Source organism: Pan troglodytes, chromosome 2 (genome assembly GCF_028858775.2).
Source record: "Pan troglodytes isolate AG18354 chromosome 2, NHGRI_mPanTro3-v2.0_pri, whole genome shotgun sequence".
Classification (NCBI taxonomy): domain Eukaryota; kingdom Metazoa; phylum Chordata; class Mammalia; order Primates; family Hominidae; genus Pan; species Pan troglodytes.
The window spans coordinates 131,495,517-131,513,425 of NC_086015.1; the positions used below are offsets into that span (position 1 = coordinate 131,495,517).

At 49.2% G+C, this 17,909-nt stretch overlaps 1 protein-coding gene across 17 annotated transcripts in view; it reads left to right on the forward strand.

Annotated features, from left to right (window-relative positions):
* Positions 1–17,909, forward strand: part of EEFSEC (eukaryotic elongation factor, selenocysteine-tRNA specific) — a 284,050-nt gene that overhangs the window by 106,023 nt on the left and 160,118 nt on the right. For 15 of the 17 annotated variants that reach the window (XM_063806207.1, XM_063806209.1, XM_003309983.6 and 12 more), the window contains 2 exons: positions 2,338–2,434; positions 4,827–4,991. In XM_063806207.1, the coding sequence (XP_063662277.1) occupies positions 2,338–2,434; positions 4,827–4,991 (262 nt within the window). The remainder of the gene's footprint in view (positions 1–2,337; positions 2,435–4,826; positions 4,992–17,909) is intronic. The other 2 variants (XM_016940172.2, XM_063806206.1) reach the window with 1 other exon arrangement.

Here is a 17,909-nt window from a genome sequence, read left to right on the forward strand (position 1 = left end):
ACAGTGTTTTTGTGGTTCATCCACACTGAAGTATGTATTGATGCTTCATGTCTTTTTATGTCATGTCTTTTTATGTCACAACAGAATAATATTCTGTTGTATATATATACACAACATAGTTTGTGTATCCATTCATCTATTGATAGACATTTGAGATGTTTCTACTTTTTGGCTATTGTGAATAGTGCTACTCTGGACATGTATGGATATGTACTTCTTTGAGTATTTGTTTTCTGTTCTTTTTGGATATATATCTAGGAGTGGAATAGCTGGATCATGTGGTGATCCCATGTTTCCCTTCATTTTTGTAACATTTTTTACTGCATATAAAATTCTTGGTTGGTAGATTTTTTTTATTTTTATTTTTAACTTTCACTTCTTTGAATATATTATCCTGATACCTTCTGGCCTCCACGATTTCTCCTGAGAAACCAGCTGCTAATCTTATTATGGATTCCTTGTACATGAGTTCAGTTGCTTCTTTCTTGATGGCTTCAAGATTCTCTTTGTCTTTGGCCTTCAACAGTTAGATTGTAATGTGCCAGGTGTGGGTGTCTTTGAGTTTATCCTATTTAGAGTTTATTGAGATTCTTGAAAGTGTAGATATTTTCCATGAAATTTGAGAAGTTTTTGGCTATTAAACATCACAGCTTCCCTCAGGCAGCTGTGATGTTAAACAATTGGCTCTGATTATTTTCAACAAACTCCCCCAGGGAAAAGGCTATTTGCACTAAGCAAGCTCCAAGGCAGGTCAAATAAATATAGCATTGTGAGTAGGGCCTTCCAGGGAGCCACCAGACTGGAAAATCATGATCGTTCTCTGGAAGAAGGGCTTTGAAGGAACTCAAACCCATTCTGCCCCTTTCAGTGCCTGGCAGGCTACTGGTTTTCACCATGATTGGTTTTCAGGACAGCTGCAGAGTTAGCATAGGAAGAGGGCAAGTTAAAACATCAAAAGCTCACTTGATTTTACTGAGACTCTTCTTGAATAAACACTCCACAGATTGCTCAAGCCTTTGGTTAATTTCCAGAGTTCTGAACAAGTTGATTCTGATCATTTTTGCCAGTGTTCTTTGTTTCCATGGAAGAGGGCTTTTCAGATGTCCTTGCTGTATCATTTTGCTGATCTATTAGTGAGTATTCACTCTTAGATGTGTACCCCACGAATTCATCCCAAAGCCAAGGCAAAAAAAAAAAAAAACCATTCATGCCCGCTGACATGTTTATCACAGTGTAATTTATAATAGTGAAAAATTTGAAATATCACAAATAAGTAATGGAGGAAAGCATGTACAAGCATGTAAATTCTGGGTCGTACCATTGTCCAGGTGTCAACAATGAAAGAACAGGCCCAGGTGGAGAGAAGTGTGACAAAGAGACTGAGAGCCCTGGCTTCAGACTCAGATGGGCTGGGTTCAAATGTGGCTCTAAGGTTTATAGCCAACAACTTGGAGCAAATCAGTTAGACTCCCTAAGCCTCATTTTCTCATCTATAAGATGGCAACAACTCCATCATGTGTTGTAGATGCTTTCATTTAAACCTCACATTATAGGCTTGGCTCAGCCATGTAAGTTGTTATTGTTGTTGCTGTCATTTAACAGAAAGTTCTTTGTGATATAATGGTAAATAAATTAGCAGGATATGAAATCGTATACATACTATAACCAAAATCTGAAAAAAAGAATCCCTTGGCAAAGCATGGGAAAACCATGGTTGGAAGAAAATACACCAAATGATGGGATTATGGGTTATTTATTTTCTCTTTCCCTCTTTTTTTTTTTTTGCCCTAACAATGTTCCTTTTTTTAAATGGGAAAGATAAATGTCCACACAGAATAAGTATGTCTTCTTAAAGATGCGGGGGCTTTGCTAGTAGAGTTTAGGCAAGAATGCTCTGCATTAGAAACTGAGATTGTAGAGGCGTGCTTCCAGGTACATCTGCAGAGACTTTTTGGTCACTATTATTTCTTGCATCTCTTCAGAAGGCTGAGATGTATTTATTGGTCTTCTTCAAGAAGGTCTTTTATTCAGAAGCCTAGGGGCCAGGATCACTGCTGCCTCCTTAGGGAGTGCTCTGAAAGTGGAAGTTAATATCTAAGAGAGCCCTTTAAAATTCTGATGTCCAATGCAGGGACATTTCCCCCAGACGGGGAAATTTGGGGCCTCCATTGCATCATGTGCCATGTGCTAGTACAGTGGTGCTGTCTTCTAGGCTTGGTTGATGCGGGGAGAGAAGAGGATGCTCACTGCACTTGGTACTGTGCCAGGTGCTTCATGGACGTGCTTTGTGTCCATGTAGATCTCTGTAACTGTGATGGGACTTATTTTCCATTTCAGGTTCCGAGGTGCACCGATTATACCCGTGGCGGCCAAGCCGGGGGGACCAGAGGCCCCCGAAACTGAAGCTCCACAGGGCATTCAAGAGCTCATTGAGGTACTGTCATCTTGAATCCAGGTTGCCCTTTAGCCCCAGCGCTGCTCAGGCCAGCCCCTTTGTGTCCCTCTCTCCCCTGAGAGAGAAAGAGAGGCAGCCCTAGCAAGAGGACTCAGTTGGTTCCATTAACCTCCCTGTTAACACCTTAGCACAACTCCCCCACCTCCCTCAAAAAGGTAGACCCAAACTAGGACTCCTAAGGTTCAATGAAGCCCATGATTCACCCTCCAGCCATAAACTCTGCAGAGCTCGTCACACCTTGCTGTGCCTCACTTTCTCCTTTCTCTTGTCATACCTACACTCAGACAAAGCAGCTCCCACCCATCTGGAACCCTGGGACCGTGACATCCATTCCAGTCCTTCAGACTGTATCAGCTCCTCCAGTACCCCACCTGGGCTGGGGGCCAGTGAGGCAGGGGTGAAAGACATGAGCCCAACAGCAGGGGCAATGCAGCTTCCATCCTGGGCACCTCCACCAAAGATGGGAGGCTTATCTTCGGAAGCTGTGGGGCTGAGGCCCAGGTTGTTCTTCCTAACTTGTGCTGGTAGTCAGGGAGGGAGCCCAGTCATCCATCAGGAAGGGTGTGTGTGGGTGCTGATGGTGCTGGTACTAAGGAAGGTAGCAGTGAGAATGGAGCCACAGAGTTCCTCCACAGAGTGCTCAGGACAGTTCAGCGGGGTAGAGTAGCAACGTGCATGGCTCTGGGGCTGGACTGTGGTTCAGGGGCTAGCTCCACCACCACTCTCTCTGACCTCAGGCAAATGATCTACTCTTTCTTGCCTCAGTTCCTTCACTTGGAAGATAATAGCACATACCTCGTGGAGTTGTGAGGGTTAAATGAGTTAATGTGTATAATGTGCTCGGTACAGTGCCATGTCAGTGCTTACTGTTACAGTGATGTTGATGTTTACAGGCCAGGCACTGTACTAAGTTCTTTACATACAGGATCATTGACATTCACAAAAACTCAGGGAGGCTGAAATTATTTATCCCCATATACCAACGAAGAGTCTGAGATTCAAAGATGTTAAATAACTTGACCCATGTCTTGCAGCGAGTTACACGGTGGAGCTGGGATTCAGACCCAGGTTGATCGCTGGGGTCAGCTTCACGGCCCCCCTGCACCTGGCTCCACAGAGCCAAGATGAGGTGTGACCACGTACATGCACTGCCACCATTTCTGTGATTCACACGTGCTGATCTTGTCAGCTTAGCAAAACAAATGTTTTCTGGGTGAGGCTTTTGTTACTTTTTCATCAGGCTCCTGAGAGCACTTGTCTGGGAGCCTGGGATAGTTGTTTTTGTTAAAGCGAAATCCTCAAAAATGCTGCTTTGAAAGATGTTTGTATATTCCTTTAAGAAGCCTCTACATAAATCTCAGACCAAGCCTGTTTTGTTTGAATCTCTAGTGTTTTTCCAAAAGAATTGTTATCACAAGACTAAGACTTTGGAACATTCACCACTGAATACTTTTTTGACAGCCTGTTCCCTTACAAAGTGAAAAAGTAGCAAACACAAGGAATCCTAGTCTTTGTTTTCATTTGTTTATTGGTGATGAGCCCTGACAGCATCTCCCGGCACACAGGTGGCATGAGGAGAATCGGCTGGTGAGGCTGAGGCGTGTGGAGTCCGCAGAGAAGGAAGGACCCTGGGAACAATCCTTTCCTCCTCCCTCTCCCTACATCCCCTTGTTTCTTCTTCTTTCACTTGTCATTCTCTCAGGCATGATGCCAGCTACTGGAGATACCTGGCTCTCACAGCCCTATGGGGGAGATAATAAAGAGATGATCACAGGAGAGTGTTAGCTATAGTGATGGGGGCAGAGGAAACGTGGCCATACAGAGAAGCCTGTCCAGAGGAGGTATTGCTGCAGTACAGGCGAGGCTGAGCCAGCTGGTAAAACTCTAGGCCTGCTGGTGGCTGGCTTCTGGCATACATCAAGGAGTGGCGGAAGATGAGGCCTAAAAGGTACCTAGGGGCTAGATGATGAGGAGTTTTAAATTCTGAAGGCATCAGGAGGCTGGGGAAATGCATGAGGCCAGGGAGCAATGCGACAGGGTGTCCTTTAGTGGCTACTCTGCTGCAGCATGGAGGGCCTGGCAGGACAGACCATTGTAGCAGTCCCACGGGAGAAGACAGACGAGGCTTCTCCAGGTGCCCTTTCCTTCAGACTGAGCGGAAAGAGCTGAGAGCATGGCAGAAGCTTGGAATGCAGTCAGGGAGTTAGGTGGTTTTGATCTCCTGTCCACCTTGCCAGGGCATGGACCTCTGAGCTGAGTTCACCTTGGCAGCCTTGATGAACTGCTGGTCAGCCACATTCTCTGCCTTCCTCTGCCCTGCCCCATCTGGCTCCTCTCCCCACGGACTGTGGCACCAGTTTCTCTTTTCTAGCTCCTGACGTCCCAGATTTCCATCCCAACGAGAGACCCCTCGGGACCGTTCCTCATGTCTGTGGACCACTGTTTCTCCATCAAAGGCCAAGGCACTGTGATGACAGGGACCATCCTTTCAGGCTCCATCAGCCTCGGTGACAGTGTGGAGATCCCTGCCCTCAAGGTCAGTCTTACCTTGTCTTCCCTTCTGGCCTCCTCGCTGGCAGCAAGGGAGGGGGACTGTCCGTTTGTCTGTTCAGCTGCTGAGCCTGCTGCTGTGCCTGCCCTGGGACTCCCACTGCCTGCTCCACCCCACCTCCCCTCTGGCTGCCTGGCCCTGCCCGGCTCCAAGTCTTTCACCTCAGATTCTAGGACTGCTGCTCTCCCTAATTCTCATAGCGCCTGTTTATTGGAGGCCTATGATGTGCCTCAAGGAGGTGTTCCCAAGTAGGTGTTCTGTGTAGATAAAGAAACTGAGGCTCCAGAAGGTGAGGTGGGCTTGAGATCACATGGTTAACAAGTGGGGCTGCTGGAGGGGAAACCTCCCTTTCTGGACACTGGCTGTACGTCAGGGTGGCAAGTATGTGTGGAGTTATTTCTGGGTACCTTTTTCTTAACCACAGTAATTTCAAATTAAACATGACGTGAATCTTGTGATGCTCAGAGTCACAGAATCTGGAAGAAATCCAGGTTGGTTTTGCACTCCTGGTGGCCATTGACAGATGCCGCATTATTCTTCTGAAGACCTGTGAGAAGGATGACTGGTTGGTGCCTTCCCATCACCCCTCCTTCTACTATGATGGCCTGGCTCTGATTTAAAAGATAGTGCCTTGATATTCCCCTTATTTAGAAGGCATTTTTAATAGTTTTACTTTATGCGACAAGAGAAACTTACAGCCTCATTGACTGCCCTCCCCTTCAACAAGAATGAAAGGTAGGGAACACATGCTACTTAGAATTCGTGTGAGACCTTGCCTGGAATGCTGGGGTCCAGGGCAGTTCTCTAATCCTTGAAGGAGCCTAGAGTGCAGGGAAGTGGAGGTGCTCAGCCCTGTGGACTCAGCTAGCTGCTAGAGAGGCTTGGATGTGCATGATTTCAATTTGCATGTTAATTGGGAATGGCTACCTGGAGGCTGTATTGAGGCATTTTAAGGTTGTCTGGCTCACTAGGTGTGTTGGTTAAGGTTCTCCAGAGAAACAGAACCAATGGGAGATACAGATATCTAGGTATCTATAGATACATAGGTAAAGATACATAGATGTAAATATGTAGATATCTGTATCTCCTATTAGTTTTGTTTTGCTGGAGAACACCAACTAATGCACCTAGTATTAGATGCAGATAGATAAATAGATATGTTTTTTAAGGAATTTGCTTATACTAATATAAAACCTGGCAAGTCCAAAATCTACAGGGTAGGCTGGCAGGATTGAGGCCTAGGGAGGAGCTGCAGCTTGAAGGCCATTTGCTGGCAGAATCCCCTCTTCTCTGAGGAGGTTAATCCTTTTGTTCTTAAGGCCTTCAACTGATTGGATGAAGCCCACCTACATTATAGGGGTCATCTGCTTTACTCAGCATCCACCAATTTAAATGTTAATCTCATCTGAAAACACCTTCACAGAAACACTCAGAATAAAGTTGGAGCACTGTGGCCCAGCTAAGTTGACACATAAAATGAACCACATCACCCGCCGGGTGAGAGGGCCATGATAGCAGCACCTGGCCTGAGTGAGGGAAGTGGAGAGGGTCCCTACTGGCACCCATGTCTTGCGTGTGCCATCCCTCATCTAGAGCAGCATGGTTGGATATAGGGAAGGGGCATTTCATGGAGGGCAGGCATGAACAGGGTTCCCCCAAGTGAAGGCAACCTGAGGTTTCAACCCCCCAGCTCATTTTACAGCAGTGTGTCTATTACTTCCTTCTGCAGGGGCCAGGGGTATTAGGGAAGAGTCTCCTGACCAGAAAGGACAAAACAAAAGAAAGGACTTGGCTCTGGCCAGGTTCCAGAGCTCCTTGGATCTAGTGGGAGGAGTCGAATGGCAGGGCCCCACCATATCCAAGGAGCCCTGGAACCTGGCCAGAGCTGGGTGTTAGGATGTCCCCCAGACACTGTGAGTCACAGTCCCCTCCTCTACCTGCTGTCATGTCCTCCTCTGAAGACCATTGGTCCCAGAAAAAGACCACTTGAATAAAATCTAGTTTAAGCCAGGGACTAAAAGTGCAAATCTTCAAAAATAAAGCACAAAAGTGTAAAAGTAGATTCAGTTTATATTTAACAAAATTAAGATTACTTTGGTGACTGTTTGCAGATTCTTTGCTAGAACAGAAAATGAATCAGTACTAAATTTCTTTCCAGTCTCTGTGCTTCCTAAGTCAGACCTCTGGGGGCCACTCTGACCTGGCATCCCTTCCACTCTGGGAGAAGACATGCTTGCAGCTTGGGAGAGGACCTGGGAGTATGAAAGAGGTGTCAAAAGAGGGCTCTCTGGGGGGTGGGGTAGACTTTGAATTGGGGGTACCTGAGGTTCTAGAGGGAGAAAAAGGTTTTTGATAAGAGTCAGTGGCTGCAATGTTAGGGCTGAGGGCATGGAGAAGGGCTGAGGCAGAGAAGTCAGCAGTGGTAAGGAGGCAGGGATGTTCGAGTGGGGTCCTGTTCTGAGCTTTTTGGCCACCCTCTTTGTCCTTATAAAGGTGGAACTTGCCTATCAGGATGCCAGTTACTGATCTTTAGTACTTGGGCACATGGCCGGTGCTTGGCAGATACAAATTTAATTCTCCTTTTACTTTTGTGCACCTGTTTTTCCCCAGCCTACTTTTTAACACTTTTGGTGTCTACTGCCTGATGATCTAATTTACTAGTCAGGAAAAGCAGAACTTGTAAGCAATGTACTGAGACATTTGGCTAAGGAGATTTCTAAGCAAACTGTGAAAGATGCTGCCTTGTTTCTCCATTGATGCTTATAGTAAAACATGAGGGAAAAGGAATGAATTGAGGAAGGAACTGTTAGCAAACAGAAATCAGCGCTTGATGATTTGGGAGGTTCTCAGTCCCTCTAGATTGCAAAGGATGTTAAGATTAGGAAATTCACTGCTGAGAAAGCATACCTTGGAGAGAAGGCCAAAGGTGAGCCTGGACAACCTTCTGTTGAAGAGAGGAGGTGTGTGACTCACAGATCCAAGCAACTTAGCAGCAGCCAGAAATAGAGATGGACTTCTATAGCAAGGTTATGCGGAGAGCCGTCTTGGCTAATGGCATGGACCCCTTGATGTATATAAGAGACCCTCAAGGGTTTTGAGAATGTTATACCAGCAAGAACACTGGACTGAAAGGGAGAGAGACTTGACAAATGAATAAAAAGCTGTCAGACTTCTGGGATTCTACAGACAAGAAACAGGCTGATAGAACAACTCAGCTACAAACACATGTTATCCTTCAAAAACTAAAAAAGGAAGAATGACTCTGAGAGCAGGGCTCTGGAAACAGAAGTGAGGCTAGGGGAGTAGCCACAGAGGTCAGTCTCAGGTATTGAAACCTCATGGAATTTGCCCTGCTGTGTTTTAAACTTGCTTGGGACCAATGAACCTTGTATTTTTTCCACCGTCTCCCTTTTGGAATGTTAGAAGTAGGTAAATTGTTTTCTAGGTCCACAGATGGAGAGGCATTTTGCCCCAGGATAGACCATATCTAGAGTCTCACCCCTACGTGATTAGGTGACTTACATGATGACATTAGGAGCTTTTTGAGCTGATGATAATTTAGATGAGATTTTGGACTTAGAGTTAATGGCCTAATGGACTGAGAGTTTGGGGGATGTTTGAAGAGGTGAATGTATTTTGCATGTGGGATGGATGTAAATTTTGGGTGCCAGAGGGTAGACTATAGTAGGTTAAATTATGGTCCCCCAAAATATGTCTACCCAGAACCTCAGAATATGACCATTTTGGAATAAGGGTCTTGCAGATGTAATTAAGGTAAGGATCTTAAGAAGAAATCATCCTGGATTAGGGTGGGCCTTAGGTCCAATGACCAGTGTCCTTATAAGAGACAGACAAGGAGAAGACACGGAGAGTCACAGAGAGAAGTCCATATAAAGACTAAGGCAGAGATTGGAGCTCTGTTGTTCCAAGCCAAGGGGTGCCCATGGTTGCCGGAAGCCCCCAGAAGCCAGGAGAGAGGCATGGAGATGAGTCTGCCTCGGTGCCTCCATGGGAACCATCCTTGCTGACACGTTGATTTGGACTTCTGGCTCCAGAACTGTGAGGGAAGAAATATTTTGTTGTTTTAAGATATCAAATTTGTGGTAATTTGTTATGGCAGCCCTAAGAAACTTATGAATTTTGCATGGAAAGGACTGAAATCAGAAAAATCCTTAAGTCCTTTCTGATCCTGTCAGGTCCCTTAACTCTGAGCTTTGGCTTCCTCGCAGAGAATCGCTGCCCCTGCTCACCATCTTGGGCTTCTGGGGGAAACATGTCAGAACCATTGCATACTGATGGCCAGCACTGCCCGTTCCTTTCTTTCCTGGCATGCCCATCCCACAAGTGAGCGAACCTAGACCTGGGGAACTTAAGCAACTGGACAGCAGAGCTGGGACTTGAAGTCATTCATCCAGCTCCAAAGACCCAGCCCTGGCCATGTGCCCTGCTGCCACGGGAGCCCCAGAGGAGATGCCTGGGCTGGTAGTGGTGCCTCTACTCCAGGGCAGGGCCTGCAGGCCCCATGGCAGTTCTGTGGCCATGCTGCTGTGCTTTGCTGAGGCCTTGCCTGGGCTGCGGCATGTACGAGAGCCCATTGCAGCAGAGCCTGAGGTTCAGAACTCCTGACCTCCTCTCACCCCTGCCCTCTTCCAGCCATGATTGGTGGCCAGTGCCTATTGGGCACCGGGACATGGGGGGCCATGGCCCTCTTTCCAAACACAGTGACATCCCTGTCAGATTTCACTAATAGACTTGGACACATCTGACCGCTTGAACTCCCTTGGAGGCAGGGCACAGCCATTCCAAATAAACAGTCACATTCCCCTCCCAGCCTGGGCTGGCCTGCGGAGCCTGCCATACCCTGGCCCCCGTTTCTGTTGCCCAGGTCTGTTCCCAGCTGGGGCCAATTAGCTGAGCAAGAAAATGTTGGGGAACAGGGAGTGAAGGAGAAAAAAATTCCATTTAGTCCCTAGAACAGTTTAAAGGCCACTTATCCTAAGAGTCACCAGCTTTCTGCTGAGGCATTTTGACTCTCTCGATCTTCAGCCTGAGAAATCCCTCTGATAAGATTTGATCTTCGGGGTTCAGGCTAGTGATGTTTCTGGTGATGATTGGCTATCAGGGTTGTAACATCAGAAACTGTTGAAGCCACAGACCATGGGGAAAGAGAGCAGGGGCTGGGAGTGCAGAGGGACTCAAGGCAGGCATGTACCAGCTCTGTGTCCACAGGCAAGTCAGTCAACCTCTTCGTGTTTCACTGGTTCAGCTCAAACTTGGGATGACCCCTGTGTGCTTGGCTCTGTCCAGGACCTCTGGAAGATGGGTCAGGGTGGTGTGGTGTGGACTAGGGATAATGTATATAAGGTTCCTGGCATCTAGGAGATACAAGCTTTAGCTGATACTCTTGTCATGTTTATTGTTGCCATTTGATATTATTCTCATGTAGAATTTTTGTTGTGGGTTCCGGAAGTAGTAAGTGGCAGGGCACCTTCCTGGGTGTAAGGTCCTGTTCAGGGCTACTAAGTGAGTTATTGAAATGCAAATATGCTTTGCGGACCCCACTATGTGGACCCCACTATGGTCCACTATGAATCCAATCAATGTTCTGATAATGATGACAAACATTATTAGATATATTTGGATACCTATTTAGTTGATAAAGCTTTTAGGGAAGAGTTCAGAATTTGATAACATAGTCCTCCCAAATCAAGTCTATATTCAGATTGATTTTCTTCTTCATTGAAAACCCCCCAGAAAGGGAAAAGAAAACCTTAAATACTGGTAGGTGTTTTTACTTTTACCTTTGCCTCTGCTCTTTGAAGCTAATCACAAGGGTGAGATAAGATTATGACATCTGGAAAGAATGCATTTTCTTGCCCAAACAAGCCTGCAGTCTTGACTCTTCCAGATCTGCCCTTCCCCCACCTCCAGCAACGCTGTGCACTCCCCTTCCCAGAGGAATGCTGCATTGCTTCTCTCCTTGGAGCCCTTCCGGGCTTTCCCCTACCTGCAGTATGCTCACTTTCCAGCACAGCTCAGGGCTCACATCCTCTGGGTAGAGGTGTGCCCCGTCCTCTGTGCTGCCTGCTGCTTGTATTTGTCTTTGTGCCTGCGTCTCCTGTGGACCCTGGTCTCCCTGGGGGCAGAAGCTGAGTCTCCTCCATCTTTGTATTCTCGGCATCCATCCTGGGCTCGGCCCAGAAAATATTTGGTGAAAGGAATAATAGGAAAAAGCCAATAAAGGAAATAAACAAGTTGTTTTTCAGTAGGATTTTGATTGGAAATAGGTAATGAGTGACCTGAGAGGGCTGTGTTTGGAGTCACTGCCACCCTGGGGCCATTTACAGAAACCCAGAGCTGGGCAGCCCCCCACTTCCTGCTGGGGCTGTGCCCCTGTCTTCAAGGCTGCATCCTGATGCTCCATCAGTAAGCAGCAGTGGAGATGCTCCCTGTGTCCCTGTGCTGCCTCATTCTGGGAGCAGTGACTGTGAATCAGGTGCCCGAGGCTGCAGAGCTGGCTTTCCAACACCTGTGGACATCGGCTCTCAAGGCTGAGCTCCCTCTGCTGCCATGTGTTTTTATCTAGAAAATATTGAGTGACCTTCATCCTGAACTATTTTCTGTTCCAGAAGATACATAAAGGAAGGCAGTTTCTGTGCATTTGATGTTTCATGGTTGTCTGGCTTTTGGCAGTGGAAGCTTATGGGATTCTGCTCTCTGTGCCCATGTGTGGTGCACCAGATGCACAGGGTTGGAGCTCCCTGGGAAGGAGAGAAGGCAGAGAAGGAAACCAGGAAGGTTTTGGGAAAGCCAGAGGAAGCCATGCTAGGCCCTTTGAGCAGATCAGCCCACCCTTGGTTGTCGCCCTCAGGAGGGACCTCGCAGATCAGGCCCTTCCTCTGCAGCACCATGGCCACTGCTCAGGTTCAAACTCCCGGGCCCTGCAGGGCCGCTTCTGTGGCATGCTGCTCCTCCCCTTGCCTCCCAGGTCTTCCTCTTGAGTCCAGCCCAGCCCTGCTGACAGAAAAACCTTATTGCTGTCCTGCTCATCTGTCTGTGGGTCCTCATTGTCTCCAGGATAAAATCTAAAGTGCATGGCACGGAAGGCAGAGCATAGCTCTTCATTATCACCTCTCCAGCCTCAGTATCTTGTCTTAAAGCCTCATAAGACCTCCCACTGCTCTCTGTGTATCAGGCAGTACTCTGGTTTCAAAGGACAGAAACCCAACTTCAATTGCCTTAAGCAGGATAGGAAACAGATAGGCTCAGGGCTGGAGACGTCTGGATGTCATCAGGAGTGCTGGCTGGCTCCAGAACTGGCTCTGCCCTGTCGTGTGTGGGCCACACACTCAGGTGGCACCTTCCCTGGCATCATCCCCACAGCTCTGGCTTTCCATTTTCTCCTTCAAATCCAAGATGCAGTGCTACTTGTGGTTGACTCCTGAACATTATGCTATCGAAGGATCCGTCCTGGCAGTGGAACACCCCTCCCCTGGCAGCGGCTTGTTACCTGACTCTGGCCAATGATATGTGAAGGGACATCTCCTAGGGGTTTGGGGAAAAGCTTTTCTGCTTTTTGGAACTCAACAGGAAAAGACAGCTTTTCTCCTTCACTGGACATTGAAGGGAGGAAGGATGTGACACCTGGACTCAGGGGCTGAACGGCCACCTTACTCCCAGCCTGGAGGTTTGCAGAGGCTGGGAGGCAGGAGAGTTGCCCAGAAGCAGAGCCTGCACCTGAGGGCTGCTGTGTGTCTGCCCCACCTCAGAACTTCGTGTATTGTGAGAGCTCTGTCTCCACACGGTTCCAGTCAGGGCTATCTGTTACTTTTGGACCAAAGTATCATTTATGATATGAGAGTAAAATGGCATCTCTTTCCTAGCTGTTAGGAACACAATTAAGGAACAGGCTGCTCCTGGCCTGGTTGGACGGGAGCTCATCCCTGTGGATGAGTACAGTGCTCTAATTGGGCTGGCTGGGTTACATGTCCACCCCTGGAGCTGGAAGGGACAAGGTGGGAGGGATGGTTCACTAAGAAATTTGGGTTACTCCTAGGAAATGCAGAATAGACGTCAGGCAGGCAAAACTGAGAGGTATCCACTGGCTTGGTGCTCCCCAGTGTCCACACCATCACAGCTCAGGTGCTGGACACAGATGGACTATGTTTGAGTCCTGCCCCGTCACTCACGGGGCAGTTACCTCCCCTGGCTTCCTCCAGAGGTTGTCATGAGGATTTGACAAGAGCCACATAGTGTGCTTGCAGCAGGGCTTGACGGAAGCCTCACTGTCTTTATCACCACCCCGTACAACTCTGCATCTTGTCTTTTCTTTAATGGGCCTTTTTACTTGGCCCATGGAGTGCAGAGACTTGGGGTGGGGTGGTCTGAGCTCTGCATTTCCTGCCTGCACCCAGGACCCCAAGAGCCTCTGTGAGGTCTTGCCTTTCTCCTGGCTTGAGGATTTGAATCACACCTGCAGCCAAGTTGTAATATCCTGTTGTCTCCCTAAGGAGGCACAGCTGAGGAAGGACAGTCCCAGGCAAAGATGGAAGGTTGACCTCACAGGAGGCAGGGAACTCAGGAAGACTTCTCTCTGCAGGTGCTGTTGTCAGAGATCAATGCTCAGTGTCCTAAAGCTCTGGCAGGTTGGAGGATGCTGCCCCTGCAGGCCTTTTTCCTGTGGAAGCTTGGAGCTTGTTCTTAACCCCTAAACCCCAAGTGAATGGCATGCCCTTTTCCATCAGGCCCCTGAGAATCTGTTGCAGCTAGACGAACTGCTACCAGCATGTGCTTCCAGAAGCGGATGACTGGCTGGAGTCCTGACCTGCAGTCAGCTGTCCAGGCAGAGGGTACAGCCAGCTTCTTGTGCTGAGAGCGGCCTGGACCTGTGACAGTGGGTCTGTCTGCACTCCTGATAGGCCTAAGCATTTCACACAGTCTTCTGCAAGGATGGCACTGGGTGGCCCAGGCATGGTTGGAGCAGGGGAGAAATGGCAGCTTTAACCCAAGTGGTGTCTTCTTAAGGAAGGGGAACCTGTTTCCCTTTAGTTCTTTCATGTGTGGGTCTCCTTTAATTTCTGAGAATGGCTGTTTATGCTGAGCATCTATATGTAGAGATGGTGCCAATACCCACTGCACACACTGGGCCCAAGGGGCCTGATTGCTCAGATGCTGGTGGATAAAGAAGGCTGCCATGTCTGGCTTAGTTGGGGTCAAGTATTCTCTTAGTTTAGCATTTGATGGTTTGTAGGAGCAGTGAATTCTGAAGTGGAGTCAGGGATTGCATGGCATAGGGAGTGAGCCCCAGTGTGGACAACAGCTTGGGGAGTGTCTGTTAGCCATTTTCTTGCATATACCGGGTTCTGCTCTGAGACCCTTACATATGTTCATTCTGGGCTTTCAACAACATTCTGAGGAAGGTGCGATTGTCCCATTTTATAGGGGATGACACAGAAACACAAAGATGTTAAAAGTTTTCTTCAGGCTAATCAGCAAAGGAATCCAGATTCAAGCTGTGGCAGCCAGAGTCCAAGACATGTGCTCTTGACCCTGCCTGAGCTCCCTGGTTGGGTGTGAGGAGGCTGCAGAGCCCCTGGGACCTGCCCCTGTGACATGAAGCAGCTGTGGAGATGGCCCAGGGCACCTCCAACTCAAGGTTGCTGGAGCTGCTTTTAGAGTTGCTGATTCATGCTGCCTTATCCTTCTTCATGGCTTTCAGGGGGCCTCATTTAAGAGGGTGGCTGGAGTCCTGACCTGCAGTCAGCTGTCCAGGCAGAGGGTACAGCCAGCTTCTTGTGCTGAGAGCAGCCTGGACCTGTGACAGTGGGTCTGTCTGCGCTCCTGATAGGCCTAAGCATTTCACACAGTCTTCTGCAAGGATGGCACTGGGTGGCCCAGGCATGGTTGGAGCAGGGGAGAAATGGCAGCTTTAACCCAAGTGGTGTCTTCCTAAGGAAGGGGACAGGCAGGAGTGGTGCTGCCCCACTGCTGAGGTAGGCCCCCTTTATAGAGATGCCAGCTCAGTCTGGTCGTGCTTGGTGTGTTTCAAGCCTGGTATAAGCATCTAGAGTCCCACTTGGGCCCAGGTTGACCTGCAGCCTCCCAACCCTTTGATGGGGCTCTAGTGCCCAAGACCACAAATCAAGCCCTGCCCCAGCCCAACCAGGCTCCTCAACTGCAGCTTCCTGCTCTTAGGCCAGGTGGATGTCTTAGGATTCAGCCTCTCCCCTGCTCACCCCAAAGCCTGAGTGCAGCCACCACTCAAGCATACCCTGCCCTTTCCAGCTGAGGGGCAGTGTTACAAAGAAGTGACAGCAGGGCTTCGAGAGCAACTGGGCTTGGGTTTGTACCTATGTGCTGGCCCTGTGAGCTCAAACGAGTTCCCTGAGTACACTGAGCTTCAGCGTCCTTGTCTATCAGTGGGGTTGACCACGCTGCCTTCCTCCGAGTCGCAGCAAAGGGGAGGAGGAAAGGGGCAAGCTGCTCTAGAGCACGCACGCATGTGGGCGCAGTCACCACAGGAAGCCTCAGCCCCTACACCCTCTACATGGAGCCCTGGCAGTCAGGCAGCACTCAGTGGTTGCTGGGGGAGCAGATGTGGAGGTGCCAAATGTGGCGCGGATAGGGAGTGTGGCTGGCCTCTGGACATCCCCTGTAGAAGCCACATGTTGAGGGAGCCTAGGTCGGTGTGGGCCCTGGCCCAGGGTGGCCTCGGGACACTCCCAGGGCAGCTGTAGCACCCTACAAGTTGTCGTATGAAAACCACTCTAACTTATACGTGCTTTTGGGTGGAATTAAATGAATTTTATTGTTTCTAGGACAAGATAGGGATTTGATTAGAAACAACATTTATGGAATGCCAGGGCTGGTTCCCATCCACTGTGCCCTGCAGGAACACAGGGTCTTGGGTCCCAGGCGTAAACGGCCAGCTGTGTGACTGTGGCAAGACACACCCCTCTGTATGGCCAGGCCACCTTCTTAAATAAGTAAGAACAGCCTTCAGGTGGGAATGGTTCTTCCCGAGGGCCATTTGCTTTCACAATCTTGTTTACCTTCAGTGGTCAGTTAAGTTTCAAGGGGAAACTGTGACTCAGGCCAGTGGAATTGTCAGATGCAGAAGCAAGGGGTGAGATGGATGCGGGCTTGCTGGAGTTACCGAAACTTGTATGCCTGTAGGCCTCTGGGGGTGCAGTCATTTCCTCCCTCTAGCTGTGGGCTGCGGTGCCTTTGGAATAGGATGCGCATGTCATCGAGGGGTCTAGCAGTGACCTGAGGACTGGCAGGACCTCGATACTGGGGCCCAAAGCGGTTTCCTCTCCTGGGAAATGGGTGCCCAGCCAGTGTCAGAGCCCCAGCTGGGAGTGGCCTTGGTGCAGAAAATGCTGTGTAAATGGCAATTGACAGTGCCAGGTTGTGCCCAATGCAAGCATGGGTGCTGCCTGGTCCACAGAGGAGTATCTGGTCTTTGACTGTCTGAAGACCACTGCCTTTCTGGGTTGGAAGCAAGCTCTGATTCAGATGAAAGTGTGGCCATGCAGGGCTGTGTGACCTCAGCTTGCACACCCATGAAGCCAGCCCTGCCCACAACCTTTCCAGATACTGTTGATGCGTGTCATGTCAGGGACTGGAGTCCCTGACAGGTATCAGAGCCCAAGCTGGCCCTGGGGGAGCCCTTAGTGGGGCTGGGGTGGTCAGGCAGGCAGCTGTTTCTTCATATGGGGAAGGCACTGGGTGAACATGGCTTCCAGAGTGTGGTGGGGGCACTGGAAGGGCTCCAACCCTGCTTCCCAGGCAAGGCGACTGAAGCTGAATCTCAGAGAGGGCAGAGGGCTTTGCCCAGGCATTCTGAGCAGAAGGAACAGTATGTGCTAAAGCCCAGAGGCGAGAGAGTGTCTGGCATGACTGAGGTAAACATGGAGCTCCTTGCAGAGAGTCTGAGAAGTGGGGTGGTTGGTAGGTGGTTGTGGTCATCTCTGAAAGGGCAGTAGGGAGGATGTTTGGAAGGCCGAGTCTAGAAGATGTTCCAGCTGGAGTCGGGTCCTGTAGGCCACGCCTTGTGATGGGGAAGCACAGCTGCACCCTGGAATCAGGCAAGAGAGCCCCTCCAGGGGCCCACAGGGTCTCGAGGCTCTTGGGTGCCGCTGCTCCCCACTCCGCCCCCTCATGCCCTGCCAGCCTGTAAGTCCCAGGACCCTGTGCTTTCACTCCAGCTTTTCCCCAGGCCCCTTCTTGGCCCTCCTCGCCCTCCTGGGCTCAGTCCCAGGATCAGCCTCCTGCACAGGGTGGGAATAAATCCTGTAGGCAGCCTCTGCCCTTGACAGTGGAAGTCAGGGCTGCCTAGCAGGGTCTAATTCATTATTTCTCACACTCAGCTGGGGGTTAGGGCGGGTTGCTTGAGATTCTTGTTAAACATTCTTGGTCCACCCCGGGTCCCTGAATTCCAGTCAGCAGGAACCAAGGAATTAACATTTGTGACAATCAAATCATCCAAAGGGATTCCCTTTATTGGCAGTTTGAGGAAACCATGGGCTAGAGGTTGGACTCTGAAGTTAGACAAACCTGGCTCACGTCCTGCCCCTGATTTGTCACATACTGTGCAGCCTGGGTGACTTAACCTCTCTGAGCCTCAGCTTCCTTATCCGCAAAACATGGAAATGTTAATAACAGAGCCTGCTTTGTAGAGTTATTGTGGGAAGGAAAAGAAAATAATGATTTTACATCAGTGCCCAACATATTCATTCAGCGCATAGTCTTGAGCACCTACTATGAGCCAGATGCTAGGCTAGGTCATAGGAGTAGAGGGTGAGTAAGGCAGGTCCCATTTCTGTTCTTACAGTTCACCTTCTACCAGTAGGGGTATGAGGTGGTGAATCACCTTATTTACCTTACAGTGAGGCGATTGAG